Source organism: Lepidochelys kempii, chromosome 1, assembly GCF_965140265.1.
Source record: "Lepidochelys kempii isolate rLepKem1 chromosome 1, rLepKem1.hap2, whole genome shotgun sequence".
NCBI lineage: Eukaryota > Metazoa > Chordata > Testudines > Cheloniidae > Lepidochelys > Lepidochelys kempii.
The window spans coordinates 190,450,308-190,474,470 of record NC_133256.1 but is presented as its reverse complement, the minus strand read 5'-3'; the positions used below and the strand labels follow the sequence as shown (position 1 = coordinate 190,474,470).

Below are 24,163 nucleotides of genomic sequence, written 5' to 3'. Positions count from 1 at the left end.
GATTGAATGCTGCTTGGAAGCATGTGTATAAAATTTTTAAGAATTTAAGTCCCACTTTTAAAAGTGATTTAGGCACTTCTGCACCATAGTAAGCATTGAAAGTTAATAGGGTTTCAGTTTTTAAATGCCTAAGTCATTTTTGAAAATGAGACTTAGGTGCTCTTAAAAAATTTGTCCTGTTTTTAACACTGGAATTAGACAGGTGTAGTAAGGTTATTGTTTCTTCCAGTCCTCTCATTACTCAGAGTAGTAACCAAGTACTTTGTCCAAAAGGTTGAATTTTGGTTTGAAGATTTTGACGGCAACAACAAAGGGGCTCATTTGGCTTTCCTAAGGCATAAGCTGACTCTGAGCCATCAGCGCATTGTGAGGTAATCTATTTTTGATCTACTAAAACCACAGCCAAAAAACCACCAAGGCAAAGCCTTTTCCCCTTAAAAACTGCTTCTGTCAGTTCGTGCCGACATGTGCATCACAGAGGAAACCACACATCTGCCCCCTACGTCTTGTTTTCTGACAGCACCTGCCACTTTCTGTGAGGTGTATGAAACAAAGAACAAGAAGCCTGGCTTGAAAGATAATAGCCATTGTGGTAAATGGGAATGGCCTTGAGGAAGTTCATGTGTGAGAAACGACTTCTAACTTTTAGAAGACTGGCATATCCCAGCCTGTGACCCTGGTGAATGACTAAGTTCAGCAAACGCAAATTGTGGACAGTGGCTAGCAAGGCCAGAATAGTGAAATGCAGTTTATTGCCAAGTACCATGGAAGTCCTAAACTGCCCCAATCCAGTGTAGTTTGCAGACTGAAGTTCTCACAGGGCAAACCTCTCTTTGTTGAGTGAAAAACAATTACTTCCATAAAGAAGTCTCCAAAAGTTATAATCCAGTGTATTTGGGTGACCGAATGCACCCCTAGATTGTCACCGTACACACCATTCTAATAATATTTTCTACAAAATATGTCTTTTGAGGTATCATTTGAAAACTAATAACTCACTGGTCAATAATATGATGAAATGTGTGTAGCAACATTATCTGTAAAGTTATGAATTCCCCCAGAGTAATGTTGGTAGCACATGTTCAAATCCATGTAGCCTCAATTAGGTAGGACTCGTCAAGCAGGTCTTAAAAAAAGGAATGTGTGCGTACCTGAATTTATGTATAAGTGGTAAACGAGGTCCTTGAAACAGCAAGAGGGAGACAAGGCAAAACTGCATTTTAGCAAACAGCATGAAACCTCTTTCATGATGAGACCCCCCCCCCCATGTCTCCATGCTGGAAAGACCTTTATCTAAGGATTAACCTTCAGGAAAATGCATTTCAAAGGGTGACAGAACTATTAAAGTGAGGGGGCAAAACTACCCCATATTATATCTCCCTGTCCATCTCTCTCTCTTTTCCACCTAAGAAGACAAAAGACACAGACTATGGACTTTGGGAGCAAATCCTGCCCTGAAACTTGCTAAGCAATGTTGCTGGGAACCTGTTGTAAGAATGTTACCTTCAACCAAGTCTAGTTTGTGAAATTTAGAAAGTGTTTTATCTCTTGTAACTATTTCTGAGTTTAACACTTTAATACTTAAAAAGAAAAGGTGTACTTGTGGCACCTTAGAGACTAACACATTTATTGGAGCATAAGCTTTCGTGAGCTTCAGCTCACTTCATCGGATGCATCGGACTAACACGGCTGCTACTCTGAAACCTGCTTTAATACTTGAACTCACTTAAAATCTATCTCTTTATAGTTAAAGGAACTTGTTTTATTCTTTAATTAAAACTAATCTGGTGTTGTCTTTAAACCGAATGATGTGAGTAGCAGACTGTTGTATGTTGATTCCCTTAGAGGGGTAATGGACCTAATCTATCTGAACTGCCCAGGAGAGGGCCAGACATCACAGAACACGCATTCTTGAGAGGAAAATCAGGACTGGGAGTATGTTGGGGTCACCCTGCAAGTAATAACCAAGGCTACTGGAAACCAGAGCATGGCTGATGTTTCGTAATAGGCTGCTGGGGTCAGAGTTGCTGGACCATGGCTGTGGCTGTATATAGACACTCTGGGTGTGCCCTGCACGCTGTTTGTCTGTCTATGAGCAGCCCAGGTGGCAGCTGTTGCAGCAAAGCATTGTGAGGCACTGCAGGTTGCAGGCAGGGGTGAAATATCCCCTTGCTGGTCTGGATTGCACCCCGGAATGTCATCGGGTGACTATTTCTACTTTTATTGAATGAAATCTGTATTTCTATAGTACTGTGGGAACAGCCCCTTGAGACAGTTTTCTTGGTGGTACCATAGCTACAGATATAGTATGGAACAGTGGCACATTGGGATGTGATTAAACTCTAGAAATATCCCATAAGTTCATCTGCCAGAGCTAGAAGGGGAACATCTACGACCATCTCCCACCTCTTTGTGACATCAGCTGAGAAGTTTGGCTCTGAACTGGCATCAAACCTTTTAGAAACCATTACCCCCCATCCCCTCCCCGGCAGAGCTGGACCTGCAACTTGTTGGTGCTAGACATCCTATGTATGCCCTATGAGAAACTAGGTGATTTTAAATAGAGTACTTCTCTTACTTGATACAGTGAAGGGATCCCAAGAATCTTAAACAGCCAGTGTGATGTCTTTTCTTATGTTTGCAGCCTGCTATCCAGTATAACTGTACAAGACACTGTCCTTAAGGAACACATGCTAGGGATAGAAGACAGGACTGAGACTCAAGATCTGGGTTTTCATAGATTTTTTTAAGGTTCGAAGGGACTGTTGTGATCATCTATTCTGACCTCTTTTCCTGGCTCTGCAACTGACCTGTGTGACCCCAGGCCAGTCAGTTGAACTGTGCCTCATTTTCCCCATCTATAAAATGGGGTTGTTACTTACCACGTCAGTGAAGTGCTTTGAGAGTTACGGATGAAGAGCTTTATATAAGAGCTAAATATTATAATGAGGTAATTTTCTATCTTTAAACATATTGAGTACAATTTTACTTGGCCTTGATTAGCAGATCATCTCAGTTAAGCAACAGATTTCTGATGGCCCCTTTAAGTGATCACATAAAACAGGTTCAGTCTTGGGTGCCATTTGTCCCTGTTTGTTCCTACGTTTCACAAAACATCTATCAGCTTTAGCCCTTCTCCTTAGCCTCTTACGCCAATCTTTGAACATAAATGGATATTGAACCTACCTCATTTTTGGTAGGCAGTTCCCCATCCTTTCAAATAATCTCAGCAGCTCTGGAAAGCAGGTAGTTTCTTCTTTTTGACTCCTGTTTTAGTTGTATTTTCTACCAGGACTTTTAGAAATCAAAAACCTAGTGGGCAGGTAGAATCACTTTATGACACCATCTTCATGTGCACCCAAATTCAGCATACCAAATCTCCACTGCAGATCATCTCTTTTTGACAAGTGTGGGTGTGGACAGGAAGACAGAAGGGAAGAATGACTGCTGTCACTTCCTGAGATGCTGGAGTGAGAGAGAAGCCAGTTTGTTGCTCATGGCCTCTACCCTCAAACAAGGAGAAGCTGAGTTGTTACTGAGATGTGAGACTAAAACATCACTGCTGGGTTTTCTTACCAAACAGAAACCACAGTCTCTTGTTACCCAGCTTTTTCTGAGAAACGGAGCGACAAAAGTTAGTTTAAAAAAAAAAAGGCAACAAAAAACCAAAACTCAACATAAATACTGAATCTCAGCTATATTTCATTTTTGCTTTCTTTTTATGATTCCACTAGGAGAGCAGCACAAAAACTCTCCTTGCTTTTATTTGTTTGCTCAGAGCCTATGGAGTTACAGGAAAGAATGAGACCTCTGAACAATGGAGGAACCTGAAACAAAATCAGTCAGAGGGGAGAGCTCAGGGATCCAGTGCTTCTTAAATAAGCCATTTTATCGTAGATATATTGATGGGGGGGACACTGATAAGACGCCAGTGGTGATGCAATAAGGCATGAAGCACTGCAGCAGTGTCACCTGAAGTGCAGGTCTAACTCGCAGAGCGTGGTTAACCAAAGAGCTGACTCTGTCTAAAGATGATTTCACAGCACATGCTGCAGGGTGCGCGCTTGTGGCTTTACAGGTGAACACGTTGCACTGTGAGAGATGTGGCAGCTAAGCAACCTCTCTCTCAGTCGTTTATCTATGCTACACTTGCTAACTGTGTGTTTACAGTCTTAATTAACAGGTGTTAACTGTAGCCTACTCTGACAGAGGGTTGTCCCGGTTCACGCCCCCTGGTAGCATGGCATGGTTCTACAGGCACCCAGCCCTCCACTCCCTCTGGAGCCTTGCAGTAATTTGCTCATAGGCTAGAATAGTTAAAGGACAGTTCCTCCTTGTGGGATTTTATTTATTATGCCTTTCCAAAATACAGACACTTTGGTCTCCTTATCCTGGTCATGTTGTAGGTCTCCAAATCCCAGCATGGATTTAGAGGGTTTACTATGATACTGCAAGTGCTGTGCCTCGCTGCTTCCACGCATTCGGTCTACCAACACTTGAGCATGACATCAAGGACCTTCATTTGGGTACCAGGATCCTTTACTTCTTCCTGTCCTAAACTGTTGCATGGGGTTGCAGTTAAATGGATGTTTGCCTCACTCTAGGAATGGCTGAAATTCTGTGGTGGATGAAGTGAGAGCCTTGTTTTGAGTCCAGGTTACTGGCAGCTCCTTGAAACTAGACACTGAAACCCCAGTAATGCGTTACATAACTCTCTGCTTCATGAAACTTGTCTATGCTGCACAGGTACAAGAGCTGAATGTATTTGAATGTGGCTATTTGTTCGGAGAACAGATTGTGATTTTTTTCCTGAACGTATTCATTCTGCAATATTTTTAGTAGTTTCATTCGTGGCCTGGGTTGCTTAGGTGGGATAGTTCACATGAATCCCACAGCATTGTTACTGTTCCACGACTGGGTTAGAATAAGTCTGAAGTCTTCTGTTGAGTTACTTTGAAGTGGAGAGAGAATCTAGATCATTATTAAAAGGATTAGAATGTTTAACTGCATATTAAATTAGGATAGCAATAAGAGTCAATGTGTCGTTTCTCACATAGTGGCCCCTGTCAAACTCTTACAGCTTTGCCTTTGCATAGTTATTACCACAGTATTCCAATGAATTAGGGAATATAGGCTTCTTTGTACCAGTATAAGGAATATAGTAAATCAGTGTTATAATAACACTACACCAGCTACAATATCTATCCTTTACCATAATGTTGAATGGTTATTTTTATTCTTCTATAAAAGTTTATTCACTCTGGGTGAATAAAATTTTGTGAGGCACTGAAGGCGGAAACTATGTATTTGGGTTGTTGTTACGACTTCAAGCCAGAGGGTTCCAGCACCTATGCTTCCTGCAAATAGCAATTCAAACTCTTAATGGTGACCATGATAGAGTTTTAACAAATAATAAAATGAAGTTCCTGTTTTGATCACTGGATGGTGCAGTTCAGCTGGAAAAGCTTCAGTTAAATATTATAATATAATAATTATATAACACTGCTAATTGAAGAAACTGCATTAGCTAAGCCTGAAATATATCTGGGCTTTTCTCTCTACAGATCAGTATCCCATTAGTGAAAAATGTGGGAGCTAAGGCCAGACTTGATGTAAGTGCATGCATGCATGTAAGTCAAATTTCATTGACTTCAGTGGAGCTGTGCTGGCTTAACGCAGGTATGAGAAATTCTGACACCTTGAGAAATTATAAATTTGATATTTTGTAAACTACAAAATTCACCTGTTCAGAACTACAAGTTCTTCCTGTCACTTGGAATCAGTATTCCAGTGTTTCATTCTGCAGCTAAAGCTATCTGAATTTCTAGCATCTGGAAAATTGTGCTGGAAATCTCACAAGGACAGTCTTTCTTAAATTTCAAGTACTTGATATTTTTGGTTGGGCCAGAAACACTGCAAAGGGAGAACAGCTTCCTAGCAGGAATCAAGCAGCAGAGTGGGACACTGAAAATGATAAATGTTTTAAAAAAATAAAGAAAGAAACCACACTGTCAGGATCTCTTTAAAAAGAAAAAAGAAGTATGAAAACATGAAGTGATTTGAGTTTCATTTAAAGTAGCAATGAAATATTGAGAATATGGTTCCTTCTTAAATCCAGGCCAGATTACTTGTTCCTGGTAGCAGTGTGATATGTTTGTCTTACAAAGACACCCTAGAGAGCATATTTAGGTATTCATAAAACAAGCAGCCTATCCAAACCCACAATAAAAATATTTTTTCTAATCATATAGTAATACTGATACTTAACCCTTTACATTCTTATAGCATTAATGAATTAATCCTCAGAATGAGAGCTAAGACACAAAAGGAAATGCTTTTGTGAACATTTTGGAGAATTTGGAATAATATTTTGATTTGGGCCTGCTGTTTTTGTTTGCCTTTCACAAATATTTGTGCAACTGAAAGATTGTTTGAATATTCATACAAGGACCATAAATTTCAGGCCTGCATCTAAGATTTGCTTAATAAAAAACAATTTTTTGTGTGTGTCATAACAGTTTATAAAAGGTCATCCAGTCAGGAAACCGAAAGAACACCATAGGATTCAGGTAATCAATTGACGTCTAAGAAGCAAATTCTAAATAGAGAGTAACTGAGTGAAGGCTGTTTGTGAGCAATTTACAGGCTGAGATTTGCTGGCTTAAGCTACTGAAGAATTTGCATTATCAACAAATTAATACAAATAATTACCTGTTTACAGACAACTGACAGTGAGAATAATGGACTAAACTAATCAAATGAAGAGATTCATAAAAATAACTCTAAGTTCTACCCACAACATCCAATGACGTAGGTTTGTATTACTCCTGTTGTACAGATGAGGAAATTGAGGCACAGAGAGAATAAGAGACTTGTTTAACTTGTTTAACACCACCCAGAAAATCAGTGGCAGGGATTAAAATTTGGGAATACCTAGCTGCCAGTCATGTGGTCAGTCTACCAGACCATGCTGCCTCTCTAAGTTTTAACTATCTTTTATGTGCATTCTGAACCATTAAAAATTAGAGTAAGAACTATGGCCAGAATTGTCAAAAGGCTTGGTACCCACAATTACAACCGTGTGAACCAAAAAATGAAAAAAAAAATCATTGTGAGTAAAATTAAACATTTTATTTGACTTGAAACCGAACATTCTGTTTGGCTTTTGAGTTTAATATTTTTACAAAATTGCAGTAAAAATCCTGAACAAAACGTGGCATTTTCTTCTTGAAAATGTGAAAATGAAACATTTAGATTTTTTTCTGATTTTATTTATTTATTAGCCAAAATTAGTTAATGAATTTGACACAAATTTGTGAAATGTTTTGGTTGACCCAAATCTGCATTTTTCAGCCAAGAAAATGTTTTGGACAAAAATTTTCAGCCAACTCTACCCACAATCTATACCACATTGTCAAGAGTTTTTGGCGCCCATTGCGTTAACGTTGAAAGCTGTTGTATGAGCACTTAGGAAATTCTGGCCTTTCTCTTTAGCTGCCTGCATGGGAGCAGAGCTCTTCTGAAAATCTGAGCTTGAGCTTGTCTGAAAGTCTAGTGTTCTGTCTTCAGGACTTTTCAGAAAGTGTTACATGGAGTTAAACTTCAGGGCTATTGTATATAAAACCCTGATTAATTAGATGCCAGTAGCTGACTGCCAAAATTCAAAGAAACAGTACCATACCATTTTGTAGTAAACAAATGTAATGTACACAGAAAATGTTATAAACAGATTTGGAATATTCCCCAGTGTTCAGTATTCACCAGTTTTCATAGTGTTGCCAACTCTCATGATGATTTTGAGTGACTGGATTTTGGCAGGGGCTAGCACCCATCGGACAATGACACGAGACCCTACAGCCCCCAGGAGAATTTGAGCCATGCTGGGGAGCAAACCCTCTCTGAATGGCTGCCTGCCCTACTTGCCAGCTTCCTGGGCCAAAGCAACCAATCAGCAGCTACAGGCAGAGCTCTCTTCCTCTCCTCAGCAACCTGACGCCATTCTCATGGGGCGAGGGGGAACAGAACACCTCCTCTGCCTCCTCTGACGTCTCTGCTCCTCCCACCTTGTAACACCTGGCCTTTAAAGGGGAGTGAGGGACTCTGCTGCATCACCCAGGCCTGGTAGGTGGGGGGAAAGGGGCGGCGAAGAGCCTCGGAGAAGCAGAGCTGAGGCTGGGGGACAGACTCGAACCAGAGACTGAAGAGACAGGACTGTTTGCTGGGCAGGAAACAGACAGATGTGGGGGTGAGAGCTTCTGCAGTTGGGGCCAAAATCACGTTAACCCAATAAATTTGAGGGAAGAGACAGCATTAATTGACAAAGAGAGGGAGAGCCAGGGGATGGGGAGGAGGAATTGGAAGATCAAAGGACAGGCCAAAAAACCACAAGATAATCTTTTTTGAGTTTGGCAATACTTCCTGCAACACCCCTGCTATTCCCATTCACCTTAGTCCTGATTTCCAACAAACCCTCTTTTGTCTTTTTAACTCTCACTCCGCTCTGTCCATACATCTCCTTCAAGATTGACACTACAGTCGGCTATTCCAGCCCATGTTTCTCTCCAGTAGATCATGCAGAATTATGGAGTGTTGGGATTATGCTGGAGACCTTCAGAATAATATTCCTTGTTATCAACCGGCAGATTGAAAATTAGATCCTCCAACATGCATCCACTCGTGACATCTAACCTTCCCTTTCCCAATATCCCATCTTTTAGTTCTCCTTTATTTGTAGCCAGATGAACACACATACACACAACTGCATTTACCTTTGTGTTTAAATTTCCATGAGTGCAGATGAAAGATCATCCATATTAGCTGCCAATACTTGTTTTTCTGAATTACAAAGCAGCAGTAGTCATCAGTATATCCAGGTTTCAATGGGAATTTCTCTTAGCTGCTCTACAAAGGAAATGTACTGTTATTGCGGAAGGGAAGAGTCTAATTATATAATTTACAGTAGATGACGAACTGGCATGTCCCAAAAGGGAGTAGTGTATAAAAAGGGAAGTTCAGAACTGAATGCCTTCTGTTGCCTGCTCATCTAGTTGATCGCACAGCTGAGATGATATTCACATGCATTTTCTTCTCTTGGGTCTGGGCGATAGCAGCAGGTAAATTTTCTATTCTTTGGCTAAAATTGTATGTGAAACTTTGTTGACCAAACATCCTGCTAACCTGGTGATGTACAGCTCTTATAAGATCTTTGCAGAACCCCTTGCTCCTCATTTACCACCTCCTGATTAACGCCATCAATGATATAACACTTCTGGCCAGACACACAGCTGTGTTGTGCTTGGTGATGTGACCTGGAGATAAGCAGAAATGAGCTTGATAATGCTTCCTGTGCTGTCACTGCATTATTCATGTTTCTGATTTTATTTATAGTGTCTTTAGTTTGATTTAAAAGGAGTGTATCCATTAGCTCGAGGTATGTGGACATATTTATTTTCAAACTACAATAAGCAAACGAGCTACCTAAACTACGACTGCTTTCAGCTTACGTTACGACAGAGATTTTGGTTATGGAGTGTAAATGGATTCTTTCTGGTCAAGATGGGGTCGTTTGTAATGACTGATATACAGGCTAATTGATCCTTGCCACACTGCCCTGTGTAAAAGAAATATAGCCACATCGTATTATGGGACAACCGTCTACCTCTTCAAGAACACTATATGTAGTTTCTCATGTGGATTGTGAAGCAGCAGTTAATGTACAAAACACTCTTTTCAATGCAGTGCCTGTTGTTGCTGGCATCTTTCTTCATATGCTGGTGTATGGTACACATACTGATGTAAACTAACCAAGTAATGTTAACTTTGGCTTTGTGAGAAAAGTAGTGTTGAGTGAAAGATTAAGACTGGAAATCTCCCACTTGTCGCCTTAATGGCATTTCAGCCTGCTTCTATTCATTTAAAGAGAAGAAGGACAATAATTTTGCATGGTGAGCTCCACTCCCATGATTCTCTGGCTTCGAGAGACAGGTTTTCATGGGCATGTCCCCTTCTAACTGATAAGCTGTAGCTCACGAAAGCTCATGCTCAAATAAATTGGTTAGTCTCTAGGGTGCCACAAGTACTCCTTTTCTTTTTGCGAATACAGACTAACACGGCTGTTACTCTGAAACCTGCCACTAATACTGGTTCTCAGAACATTTTATTCTACGAGCTGTCAGAAAGGGCTCTGCAGGTGGCTAGTGGTCCATGGACTGTGGTTGGAAAATAAGTTATAATTGAAGCATTCGCTCTAAACTTCAGTCTGACTTGACCTAACCTTTCTGGTCTCTGATAGATGTGTATGTAGGGGATGTCAAAATGTGTGTTAAGGGCAAGGTGGGTGGCTAGGGCTTTATGAATTCCCTTCCAATTGGACAGATGTCCACAGGGTCCAGAAATCATTAATATAGTGGAGCTGTTCATTAGCTTAAGAGTAAGTGTTGTGTGAGTCAGATTGAGCAGACAAATGTCCTCATCACAAATAATGTAATTGCCCTTGTTCTTGTGATCTGAACTGGCTTTCTTGCTGGAAACTTGAGCAGACAGGCCTAGGATTGAATGGGCTAGGAGTTGCTTTATTCATCGTGGTGAAGTTTAATGTCCCAGTCTGATTCACAGGGAATCTCTTTATGGAAGGTCTGCAGGCAAAGCATGCCAAGAATTCTCACTCAGAAGTTGCAGAGGGGTGTTGCCTTGGTAAATAATGGAATTTCTGTTTAGTATGTGCCATGGTGAATGAAAGGGAATCTCAAAATTATGTGTCCTGTCTGCCCACAGGCTCACTGCAGGTCGTTCATAGGAAGGTCCAATTGTCCAAGACTGGAGAAAATGTTACTTTCCAATGCCAGCTTGTCATGGATCATGAAGTGCTGCAAGTCACCTGGCAGAAGGAGAGTGGAGAGGGCAAAGGCAACATAGCAACCTACAGCAGGATTAACGGACACAGAATCCTGGGTAACTATAGCAGCCGTGTGAACTTCACCCAGAGTGAGCTGACGGTCTCTGCCATTACTGTTCATGCAGTCACCCTGCAGGACGAAGGCTGTTACAAATGTATCTTCAACACATTTCCCATGGGATCCATCACTGGCAGGACATGCCTCAAGGTTTATGGTAAGACCTCATCATCACAAAGGGGGGCTTTGACCTTTCAGAAACTCCAGCCTTTCCCTAGTTTGTGATTGTCTTTAGTGGCAGCGCTGGTTAATCTCTCTCTTTCTCAGTGGGAAGGTGACCTAATTTTCCCTTCCTCATTGGTTTTTTACCTCTGATAGGGAAGCAGTGGTGAGCAGAGTTGTGTGAATAATGGATGGTAATTAAAAAAAAAAACAACCTAAACCAAAACAGTTTGGGTCAAACCAAAAATAATTAAAAAAAATTTTTTTGGGGGGGAAAATTGTAAAGTAAAAACAATAATTCATTTGGGGGTCAAACAAAAGGTTTAGTTTTGACAAAATGTAAATGTTTTGTTTAGATTTTGACCATTTTAAAATGTTTTTGATTGCTTTTATTGAAACAAAAGGAAATTTTGACACAGTCATTTTGAACTGAAAAACCAAAATATTTTGTTTAGAAAGTCAAAACAAAATATTCAGATGTTTAAAGGTGGTTTTTTTTTCTTCCTGAAACAATTCTGGAAAACTGAAGGAACAAAAAGTGTGGAGGAGTCGAAGGGGCTAGGAAGAAAGGCTTTATCTTTCCGGTGGGAAGGAGACAAGTGGACCCATGACTAATTCCTAAACCTAAAGAGACAAATTATGGGAAGAAGTCAATTTAACGTTTTAGGTAGTGGGGAGGGAAATGTGCTTTTAAAAAATACTGGGTTGTTTGCTACAGGATAGCATTAAGAATTGTGTACAAATATCTTTTCTGTTTATCCTGTAAACTCAAGAATGGAGGCCCTGCACATCCAAGTCCTTTCTCTTACCATTGAAACCAGGGAGATTTTCTCCAAAGTCTACAGAGCACTCAGCCCTATATTCTGCGTTGCTCTGATCTGCCCAATAGCAAACTTCTCCTTTTGAAAAGTACTTACTTTCTGCGAATGCACGTGCTCTCAGGAACATTTGTTTCTGTGGTTTAGGTCATAATGTATACAGTCTAATCTCACCGTTGTTCACTTCTCTAATTGACAAACGTTAGTGTTTGGAGTTTCTGAGAGTTTTCTGGTGGTTTTGTTCTACTTTTGAAAAAAAAACGACTGGCTGAATGTTGTTGTTTGGTCTCATATGAGCGAGATGTCTTTGTTTTTAACATTATACTACTACTTTTACATAAAGGGTGAAGTGCTGTTATAAATAAATTAAACAATACTGGTTAAAATGGATGATGGTGGGTCTTGCCATATGGAATGAGACTAATAGCCCTTCCATGGTAGCTGGTAGCAGATGCTTCAGAAGAAGGTATAAAATCCATATATGCAACAATTACATCATAATATGCATTTGGGCTAGGAGAAACCTCCCCACAAGCAGTTAGTGGCTGGTTGTGAAGCACGAGAGTTGATATCCCTTTAAAATCTTAATTTTATTATTATGTAACTGAGGAAACTTTTATATCTGCAAGTAACCAGAGACCTCTTAATTATGTTGGTGACAAATGTTAATTATAGTTTGGGGATAATCACAAGTCTCATTCTTACTGGAATCCCACGTTTCCTTTTCTCCACACTAATTAAAAGCTAAGGTTTTTGTATGGAGAACTTAGTCAGAGGATACATTCCAGCAAATGTGTGAGACACACAGTCTGAGGGCCAGAGGTCGCACTCAAGTACAGGAAAGGTGAATTCTGCTCCCATGTAAATGTTGGCTCTAATGATGGAAATATAATGGGTGGAACTGCTGAATCAGATCCCAGGTGCATTAACTTGGCTCTTTGTTCTCAAGTGAACAGATTGAATTCTATAATGTTTACTGCATGTGGGTCTTCCAGATGAAACTGTAAAAGCCCAGGTCCTGGCTGATCTATGTGGGTGTTAAGATCCCAAGGCATTCTTGATAAGAGCAGGGATTTGTCCTGATACCGGTGGCCAAAATTCTCTCTCTCCTCACACTCCTGTATGTAAACCTTATGGTTACCATCATCTGCTACAGAGAGAGCTGCATTTCTGAGGAGCTTTTTGTACCAAATAGAGTTTATAAAGTACTTCAGGATCCTGTAAGGTGAGATAACATCTAATTAAAAAAATAGCAGTAGGGATTGTGTTATTCTGGTTGGTGGGACTTCACCCTCACAGAGTAAATATTGTTCTACATCACTCACTTGCCCACCCTGTGAAGGAAGAGAGGTCTGAGGCTAAACCAGCAGGTGACTGTATTAAAAAAGATGTTGGAAAAGACTCTAGTTATGTTCATAGGGCCACTGACCTAGGGCTGGCAAATACTGGCTATTGTCCAGGCAGTTTACAAGAACACTTAATAATTCCAGACAGGAACAGGCCAGGGAATGGTTTGTTTTAAATGTTTAAACTTTCTAGGTGCTCAAATAAGACTGTATGACATCTCCTTATCAGGGATGTTAGTTATTGATGGATCACACACACAAGGATCTTATCACTGTTTAATACACAAGGCAAACATACCTTTTCTGAAATATAAAATAAGATTTAGCACTTGGATGGATTCCAGATCATATCTAAGATCCTTTCCCTTTGTTTCGCATCCAGTGCTATCCTCAAAAAAATATTTTGCACTCTCTGTCCAAATAGATTACAAATCTTTTAGTCTGCACTGGGTGTCCCCAGCACAGGCACCTCATTTTGCACAATTCATGTGTCCCTGTCTCAAAGCTACTTAAAGCCCTGATTTATGTATTTATTCTCGTTGCTATTAATGGGAGTTAACATATTTTAAAAGGATGGGGGGAGTATTCCTACTCTCTAGGGACATGATATGAGAATGGACCCAAAGGGTTTCTGAAACCCACAGTCACTCTCACAGCAAGGTGCAAATCAATTTATGGAGATCCCAGCTTGAACTGAAATTGTCAGTTTACTTGCCCTGGAGGGGTTGGTGGGGATTACAAGGGAGTTTACCTTCTAGTGATTGCCAGGTAGTTGTGACCTCTATATTTCATATGTGCGTTATTTCCTGTGTTGCCACCGTAACTTCTTTCTACCTGTTTAAGGGAAGTGAAGTCAAATCAGGTGGTGTATATCATACGTGCAGGAAGCATAGATATGGGGGAAATGGATAGGTTTTCAGGTGGGAATTTCAAAGCTGCCTTGCTAGAACAGGAGAGAGAAACCTTGTGAAAATGATAGTGTGTAGGAGACACTCCCTGAGTTTAAAAAAACCTCCAAGCATCCCCTCCAACATGTTTTTTATTACATGATATCCTTCAGAATTTAAGATCTACAAAATATTACGAAAGAGGAATAAATAGAAGTTGCCGAAGTTTAAATCTGAGGGAGAGAAACAATTGTTAACTAGTGGCTAGTTTAGGGAGAATCAAGATTGGCCAGTTTACAGAATCCTTTAGGAATTTGTTCATGTGTATCTAGATATGTTATAAATAAGTTACACATAGATGGCACCAGCCCTCTGAAGATCTCAAAGCATGATGGATAAGTACTATCCCTATTTCATAGATGGAGCAAGTGAGGTGCAAAGAAACTAGTTACTTGCCAAAGGCCATGCAGTGAGTCAATGGCAGAGGCACTCCCAATTCCTGTCTACATCCACTGATACAATTGTAAGCCCTAAAATAAGACCCAGTCCTGCTCTCATTTGAAGTCAGTTGCAAAACTTCCACTGATTTCAGTGGGATCAGGTTCAGGCCCTTAGAGTAGATTATATTCTTTATATCTGAGTGTCCTTTGTATTATTTAATAACAGACAATAAAATTAAATACAACCAAAGTTGTCAAATGTTAGTAAAGATGAATGAAACATTTTTCATCCTCTGTATATTGAAGTTGGAGAGCTAATTAGGCAGAGAATTGGTGAGATCTGCTGTATATGTCTTCTGTGGTGATCACCCTTTGTTCTAATATGGGTAGGCAGAGGACGGTCTAGTCAGAACTGGAAGGAAATGAGATTTGGGACAATAGTTCTATTTCTGCAACGTTCCACTGGGAGGGCTTTAGTGGAGCATTTACTGCCATTTACTCGTATGTCTACACAGGAAAAAAGTACCGATGGCGGCGAGTCTCCGAGCCTGGATCTACAGACGCAAGCGCGCCCTATGGCACTAAAACGAGCCATGTAGACTTACCTTCCCCTTCCTGCAGCAGCAGAGCTTGAGCTCTAGCCTGAGCCGTAATGTCTAGGCAGCTATTTGTGCACCGTAGCGCAAGTCTGAGTCCACAGCCTGAGGCTCTGAAACTTGCTGCTACCTTAGTCTGCCCCTGTGTAGATGTATGTGACTTTAGGCAAGCTCCGATACCTCTGAGCCTCAGTGACTGCTCTGTGACTTGGTAAAATGATTTGAAATGGGAGGTGTCATATAAGTGCTGTGTATTAGTAAACATTCTTGTAAATGATTCTTTGCTGATGCTCCCCTAAAGCCCTCCCAGTGGAACGTTGCAGGAAACATTGGCCTGTGTGATCTGTGTAGGTTTTGCTTCTCTGTTTCTGGATGTCACAATCCAGTTTTGAAGCCGATGCGTGGGCGGAGGTAGTCAAAAGCTGTTATTTTTATGTACCCAGTGAAAAAAAGAAGAAGTTCAAAGGGTTATTTGTGAACTGAAACAGAATGCTCTTTGTGTGACTGAGCCCTTCGATTTCCAGACTTACATGGGAGACTTTGAGAAGTTCCAGCTGAAATCCCCATTGGCTCTGACACTGCAGTTTTAAGAAAAACGCTATTGTAATTTATCAGCACTATCAGTTGGGTAATGTGACAGTCCCTCTCTTGATCAGTGATGCGGGGAAGTGAGAAGCTGATGGTGAAGTCTCATGAGCAAGCACAACCACTGTAAACAAATTAAGTACAACTTAAAAAAACTGCTCATGCCATAGAATCTAATGTACGTGAAATTCATTGTAGGGAGAGAGACATAAGATAAAAAATAAGATCAGCTTAGTGTTCCTGTCAAGGTTCCTTCCCCACTCTGAACGCTAGGGTACAGATGTGGGGACCTGCATGAAAAACCTCCTAAGCTTCTCTTTACCAGCTTAGGTCAAAACTTCCCCAAGGTACAAAATATTCCACCGTTTGTCCTTGGATTGGCCACTACCACCACCAAGCAAATACTGGTTACTGGGGAAGAGCTGTTTGGACACGTCTTTCCCCCCAAAATACTTCCCAAAACCTTGCTTTGGACAAGGTTTGGTAAAAAGCCTCACCAATTTGCCTAGGTGACTACAGACCCAGATCCTTGGATCTTAAGAACAATGAACAATCCTTTCAACACTTGCACCCCCCCTTTCCTGGGAAATGTTAAATAAAAAGCCTCACCAATTTGCAATTAGATTCAAAACATAGAGAACCCCTCTAGGCAAAACCTTAAGTTACAAAAAAGATACACAGACAGAAATAGTTATTCTATTCAGCACAATACTTTTCTCAGCTATTTAAAGAAATCATAATCTAACACATGCCTAGCTAGATTACTTACTAAAAGTTCTAAGACTCCATTCCTGGTCTATCCCCGGCAGAAACCAGCATATAGACAGACACACAGACCCTTTGTTTCTCTCCCTCCTCCCAGCTTTTGAAAGTATCTTGTCTCCTCATTGGTCATTTTGGTCAAGTGCCAGTGAGGTTACCTTTAGCTTCTTAACCCTTTACAGGTGAGAGGATTTTTTTCTCTGGCCAGGAGGGATTTTAAAGGGGTTTACCCTTCCCTTTATATTTATGACAGTTCCCCTCTAGAATGTCTCTGTCTCCAACTCTGAGTACGGAGTGGCTGTAGCCTCTCCATTATTTAGGTTGCCACATGATGTCCTACTTTTGCCCTCCTACCACTATGGCTTGGAAAATTCATCCAGTCTTGTCAGGTGCATATTGAATGGTACAGCTATCTGCAGGAGCCAATATAAACTTGGCTGATCCCACACTTTCCTTTAAGTTAGTTTCTCGTCTGTTCCATGAATATGAATTTTTAAGAATAATATCGTCATTTACCTGTGCAAGAGGAAGCAATGATTTATAAAACACTCATAAACCTGGGAATTTCCAAAAATAAAAATGTTTGTTTAAAAATTGGTACAGTTGCTAATGATGGCAATGAAGTTATCGATCACATCACTCACAAGCCCAGCACTTCAAAGTTAGGTAATGAATAGTTCATCACAGCATAAAAGTTGCATTGCCCACATAATATACTCATTCATCACAGCAGATCTCTTAGCTCTGACTCAAATTAAATTAGAGCTGCTGTGGCTGCAATTACATAACACTATGGTCAAGATTTTCAAAAATAGGTGGCTACGTTTGGGCTTCTAATCCCATATTTAGGCTCTAATCCTACACAGATGCATCACTTAGATGAAAGAACAGGAACATTTTCCACTGTGAACATTTTCCACTGAATGCATCCGATGAAGTGAGCTGTAGCTCACGAAAGCTTATGCTCAAATAAATTTGTTAGTCTCTAAGGTGCCACAAGTCCTCCTGTTCTTTTTGCGGATACAGACTAACATGGCTGCTACTCTGAAACCTGTCACTTAGATGAGTGGTCGCACCGAACGTCATGGAACTATTCACATGTGTGAAGTTACGTGCCCACATAAGTCTTGGCAGGATGGGGGAATCTGAATAAGTGAATTGGTTTTCACAAGTGCTGAGCACCCATCAGCTCCTGTTGCAGTTAATGGGAGCTGCTGGATGCTCACTCAGCACTTGTGAAAACCAAGCCTCTGGTTTCTAAAGCCATATTTTGCCACCTAACTTCAGGAACCCATTTTTGTAAATCTTGTCCTTAATAATGATAATAATCTCTAAATATAAACACACCCTAAATGTCATGTAAAAGAAACAAAAAAAATGTGCACATTATTGACAGACACTGATCAGCTGCAGTTACATGACCACATAAATATGCAGTAAATGTTATCATACATTGATTGGAAGTTGTCTGTGTGGGGAAGCTTGCACTACTTTTGTATAAACAGAGGACTTCAGTTGCAGGACTGAGAGCCCCAGAATCTTTCATCTAGCAGTAATTCCCCTTAAAAAATTAAACAGAAAAGAAACAGAAATCTGGCTGAGTGGAGACGATCACCAATTTTAGAGCTACATTTGATTTCTTACTTCCCATGTACACCACCTGCTGCTTTTTACTGACTCTTTTGCACTATTGTTGAAATCTGATAATGATGTTATTGAGTCTTGGTCTGTGACACCCACGTTTCTATTCTCCCCGCCTCTGATTTGGCTGCTTTCTTCTTTGAGGAATGTGGGAATTTGGCTAATATTTTTATTATTCCGATGCATGCTTCAGTTTCCCTCTGAAGTTTGAATTGCTATGTACCAAGCACAAAGAGTTTAAAAAGCTGCTTTTGAGGCAGAGCAGAAGATATGAGGTGCTGGGTCACCTAACTGTCTGGGGAGGTCTGAATGGGTCATTTAAGGACAGGCTGAAACCGGCCAAGATGGCTTCTACAGCAGCTTGGCTGGTTAGAGCCCTGACACTGGCCAGTCTGAACTCTGTCTTGGCCTTTGCACCTCTATACTAACCTAAGGACCTGGTAACGCTGTGTTCTAGTTGGCTAACAAACCCTACTCTGTTTTGGAAAGGCTGCCTGAGATCACTGCAAATACTAGCTGAGGTGCATTGATCCCAGAATAGGACAAAAAGACTCCTCTTCAGAGACCATCTCAATTGGACTTGCGGGGCAGAGCTCAGGGTGTGAAACAGGTGTGCTGGAGCCCAGAGGCTCAGGCTATGTCTAAACTAGAAATGACACAGTGGCACAGCTGGAGCAATGCAGCTATAGAGCTGTAGTGTACACACAATACAGCAACGAAAAGGATTCTTCATTCCCTGTAGTAAATCCACCTCTCTGAAAGGTGGTAACTAGGTTGACCTAGTGCTGTCTACACTGGGGCTTAAGTCAGTTTAACTATGTCTCTCAGCGGTATGAATTTTTCACACACTGGAGCAATGGAGTTTGACTGACCTAACTTTCCTTGTGTGGACCAACCCTCAGTCTTGGAGTCGTTGAGGTTCTGTGGGAAACCCTTAAGGAAGAGTGAAATCCCCCTGGGAGTCTGGTGCATTGAAGGGGTTCTTTTAAGGGATTGTTTAAAAGCTATGGCCTAGTGCAGACCCTGTGCCTCCATGACTTCTTCATTTTGGCATTGTTGTCTGACATTTTGAAAGTCCATGTATCACAAGCTGGACCCTGTCAGGTTGAGACGATAGACAGCACTGAGCAGTAAAACCGAATGCCGTCCTTGTTCTCTTCAGTCAACAGTAGACACAGGCACCAAGTTCCTCTTTGCCCAAGCATGCTCGCTAAGCTACCATAGTGACAGAGCTGCAAGTGTTAATAACAGGTTTTCCTTCTTGTGCTTAACAGCAATATCAGAGCCCATAGTGGAGGCCAAGCTCGTGTCCAGTGCAGACAATGGTGAGGAGGAGGTGCTGGAAATAAGCTGCTCAGTAACAGGGAAACCAGCTCCAGTGATCAGCTGGAACCTGTCCCATCACCTTCAGCAGGAGCCAGGACAGTATCTCATCAATCACTCAGACCAGACTGTGACTGTTATCAGCAATTTCACACATGTCCCCTCCAGGATTCACTGGGAGAACCCAGCTGGCTGTGTGATCCAACATCCGCTCTTAAACGTGACACTGACTCTGTCCAAGGATGGGCAGGTCCAGGGTGAGTGTGAGCTTGGTGTGGGGAAGAGGAAAAAGGAAGCTGTGTTCTCTGATACAGGAGGGAGAAGAGAAAGAGGCAGTTCAAAGGAGGGGAGGCTGGGGCAGAAGAAAGGGAGGTGCTCCCAGAAAAGCTGGAAGAGAATGATGGAACTCTTGGCGCAGGAGGGAGAGAGGACAAGGACCTTTGGGGCAGCTGAAAGAAGTGGGGAGGTGGGTCTGGTACACATGGGAGAGAGAGAAGAGTGACTGGTGGTGACACTCACCTAACACCAGGCCACAGAAATAAAATGGCCCCCACAAAAACCTTGGGCACAAACTGTTGTGTATATAAACAGTGCATGAGGCCCCGGTGAAAGGAATTTTGTTTGGAAGTGCCCCTCATATATGCCACTGCATGTTTGCCCCTCTCCCTTCTCTGTCAGACCCCTGTACCCATATCCTTCCCTTTTTCTTCTTTCCCTTGGAGAATGGTGAAGGAGTGTCTGACAGATAGTTATTCAGTGGCAGACCATGTTAAAGGCTTGCTGATTTCCCTACAGGCCAATCAGCAACAGTCGATGCTGTAACAATCTACGTATTGGTTGCTTTGATTCCCTTGGGGCTCTTGTGCATCTGCTTCTGCATCTTGTCCATCCGCTGGAAGCGACAACACCAAATGGATAGAAACAAAGCTGATCTCTGTTGGGTGAGTTTTCCCAAAATACCTCTTCAGGGGCTAGTCTGTGCTAGTAAATAAACTCATGGCTGCTACACTGAACCCAGACTTTAAACATTGGGTTTGTCAATACTTGTCAAACTTGCCTCTGAGTGTTTTGTGATTCCTGTGTAATCTTGTTTGAGAATATGACAATGCTGCTGTAACACAGTCAAACTCAGGCTCCAGTCTTCGAAGTCACAGGGTTCTTCTGGTCCTGATAGTACAGGCGCCTGTAATACAGAGCAAAGAGAGACTCAGGGGTCTGTGTGGAACAGGGCTCAAACTAAAATGGCTCAAAACCAGTTTAACATGTGTGACAAAGCTATGTCCTTGCCTCCGTGGGTCCCGCATTTCCTGGAGGATTTCGCTAGCCTCATAGTCTCACTGTGACCCTCCACGTAACCCTTCTTTCTCTAGAGACAAGGGTCACAGTCTACTGAGCCATTTTCATCATAAGCCAGCGAGGGAGGTGAGGAGAAGTTATCCTTCCTTGCACAGTCTCTGTTGTCTCCCAGTCTCAGTGATTAATCAGGGGGCAAAGGTGGGGAGGGGGGGAGCCCAGGCCCACCCTCTACTCTGGGCTCCAGCCCAGGGACCCTAATAGTATCAGCTATGGTAGCTGACCTTTTAGAAACATGACATGTACAATTCCCTGAGCTACTTCCCCCACAGCAGCCCTCACTTACTCAAGCTCCACTTCACCCTTACCTCAGGGCCTCCTTCCTTGTGCCTGATATGGTGTGTATTACTCAGCCTCTCCAACAGCTCAGCTTCCTCTCACAGCTCCTGACAGGCACACCCACCTGACTGGCTGGGAGGCTTTTAACTAGTTTCAGCCAGCCCCTGATTGGCTTCAGGTGTCCCAATCAACCTAGCATTCTCCCTGCCTTCTGGAAAGTTCTTAATTGGCCCCAGGTGTCTTAAGTGACCGGGAGCAGCTGCCATTTCACTTATCCTGGTACCAGGGATTGGTTTAGCCTGGAGCTAATATATCTGTCTCCCACTACTTTTCTATAGCCATCTGGCCTTGCCCCATCACACATGGCTGAACAACTTGATTAAATAGCCTAATAACACTAAGCCACTTGGCTTAAGCCTTTTGCTCCTTTACAGTGCTCTGTGCCCATGGCTTGGCCTAACATAGAGTAAAACAACAAACTGAAACTACGGTTTTGTAGCCACATATTCCTAATACTTTGAACCATTTTAAATTGAGGCAATAAATGTTTTAGAACTCTTGAAACCATAAACTTATAGCACACACCTGTAATGCAGAGCAGAAGGTGACTCAGAGATCTGTAGGAAATAGGGCTCAGATTAAAATAGCTGCCCCTGTACCCGAGCCAGGATAGGGAGTATCTAGAAATTACCCCATCTATTTGTGTGTATATGTGGCAGAGGGGGGTGCAGGGAGGGAGGTCCCAAAAATCAATCACTGTGTAAATTTCACTATCAATGGAAAATCATAGCACTCCCTTTTGTGCATGCCTTACGCTGCTACTTAGTTCTTGCCTATGACCTTTCATTTTTATATCTAAGCATTTTGAAAAGGATGGTGAATATCATTAACTCCATTTTCAGGTAGGGAAATTGAGGCACAGAAAAAGTGAAGTGACTTTCTAGAGATCATCCAGATCTGACTCCGTCCGTATCCACCGGTCTATGATGCCTATCTTGTTGGAAGCAAGCCTCAGTTGTGTTTTGAGAAACAAAAATGGAAATGGTTTAGTCTGATCTACAGTATGGTCCTTAAACAGTTTTCAGTACAAAATCAGGGGAACCACTGCTGGAAAATACTTTCAGCAACAGCTCAACATTGTAGAGAAAGCAGCACTGTGCAGAGAGGCTAAGATTAAAGATCGCTTTTGGAGGCTGTACTGCTCTAATCACTAGAGTCCCATTGGTGGGACCATGTGGGAGAAACTTGTCCTCCATCTCTGGTACAGGCAGAAGCAGTCCATCAGCAGACAAGGCAGTCAGCCTTGCGCCTTACTCCAGCACCAAAATCATTCACATTTTATAAAAAAGCAATGTTTTTCTCTTCTGCCAGGTTCTTCCCATATGCACCAAGGACATGAGGCATGGACAGCGCACTAAAAATGATAAACAAGGCCCTGACAAGCTTCCTCCCTTTAGAGAACTCTTGGACAGATGAACGCATGGTGTTGGGAGAATTTTGCCTTACAGTGGTGAAATGAAAACAGTGCTGGGTTTGGATGTGTGAAACTGATGTCTAGCTGTATTTGTAACATCTCAGACTTCCACATGAATCACATTACGTGCAACTTGCCATGTTTTATACAAAAAAAAAAATCCCACAAATTTTTTTTATTTCTATTTATGTTTGAATAAATGAGCCAATAAGCGTAGTTGTATATATAATGCAGTAGGTATTTATCAGAGACTGTTAAATTATAGTTTTGCAGATCTGCACAATAAAACACAAGTTTTGTATTTTCTAACATCTTTGTATTATGCGTATTGTTTGTTGTTGCTTCTAATGCCACGAACCCGAAGGCTGTTTCTTCGAGGCCTGGGGGGCTGTGCTGTATTTTATGATGCTGGGAGTTTTGAACTATCTGAAAGAGGGAATAGATAAAGCAAGAATTAACTTTGTGGTGGGTACTCCTCTGAGAGTTGCTGCGAATACAGTGATAGAGAAATAACACTGAGAGGAGCCAGCAAAGGAGCAGCCACTAGTGACCCCTATAATAAGCTTCTGTAAGACATGGGGACTTGAACCTCAAAGCTCTTAGAGATAAACCCAAAGGCTGCAGCAGGGCCAGTAGCTACCCTGAGGGACTGGAGCCAGGAGCAGGCCTTAAGCCACAAACCATCAGTAATGGGAAATCTGTTAACTGGCACTAACAGGATCTTGGGGCTTTTCCCAGAAAGAGAAAATGTCAGAGGAAGGGGAACCTTTTGTTCTCTTCTCCTCATCCCTTCTCCATTCCCCGCAACTAACTTCCCTTCTTTCTGCAGTGTCCTGCTCTGACCACAATTGGTTTCTCCACGTGCCCTGACTCCGTTGCATCATAGTTGCAGGAAGGAGTTTGGAGGAGGGCATTGGGGGTAGGCGATAAAGGGATACTTAGCCCAGCAGGGAGAAGAGGCCATGCACCAGATGTTCATTATGGGGGCAGGACAAAGGAGGGGGAGACACTGGAGAGTGGAGAAGCTATGGCTGGGCCTTGAAGCAAGGGAACATGGGGAAAAGAAAGGGCTGATGCTTGAAGCTAGCCAGCATGTCAGCAGAATGAGTCTGGACAGAGGAGGGAAGTTAGGACAGGAGAGGATGTAGAAAGAGCACTCTCTGCAGCAGCTGTAGGGGCTGTGTGTGGTGGAGGGGGATTATGAATAGGGGGAAGGAAAGAAAGGGGGAGCTCAGGAGGCAGAGGCTGAAGGGTGTCTGTCGTGGCGGTTGTGGGTAGCAGAAGGGAAAAGCTTAGAGAGCAGCTGGGTGTGGAAGAGGGGCTCAGACCCCCTTCTGGGCATGGAGGGTTCTGAACAAGGAGAGAGGGGAGTTAGGTCAGTAGGAGGCAGCAGGTTTCTGGGAGTCCTATGGAAAGGGGGACATGGAAAAGCTGGGGCTGAGAGGGTGCTTGTGGTGGGGGGAAGATTGCTAGGTTGCGGGGGGGGGGGGTTGAGGGGGTTGGGGAGGGAGGTTGGAGCTCCAGGAACTTCATGAACACTGAGCA

The 24,163-nt window shown here is 42.2% G+C and overlaps 1 protein-coding gene across 3 annotated transcripts; it reads left to right on the top strand.

The window, feature by feature from the left end:
- The first annotated feature begins 319 nt into the window (after positions 1-319).
- Positions 320-22,850, top strand: LOC140895656 (OX-2 membrane glycoprotein-like). Of its 3 annotated transcripts, none has more exons than XM_073305916.1 (5): positions 320-371; positions 10,774-11,109; positions 19,464-19,769; positions 20,308-20,453; positions 22,516-22,850. In XM_073305916.1, the coding sequence occupies exons 2-5, from the start codon at positions 10,851-10,853 to the stop codon at positions 22,618-22,620; spliced, it is 816 nt and encodes a 271-aa protein (XP_073162017.1). In that variant the 5' UTR covers positions 320-371; positions 10,774-10,850; the 3' UTR covers positions 22,621-22,850. The 3 variants fall into 3 exon arrangements, with proteins under 3 accessions (XP_073162017.1, XP_073162006.1, XP_073161995.1); XM_073305905.1 differs by lacking the exon at positions 320-371 and adding an exon at positions 9,037-9,113; XM_073305894.1 differs by lacking the exon at positions 320-371 and adding an exon at positions 10,607-10,692.
- The last annotated feature ends 1,313 nt before the right edge of the window (positions 22,851-24,163 follow it).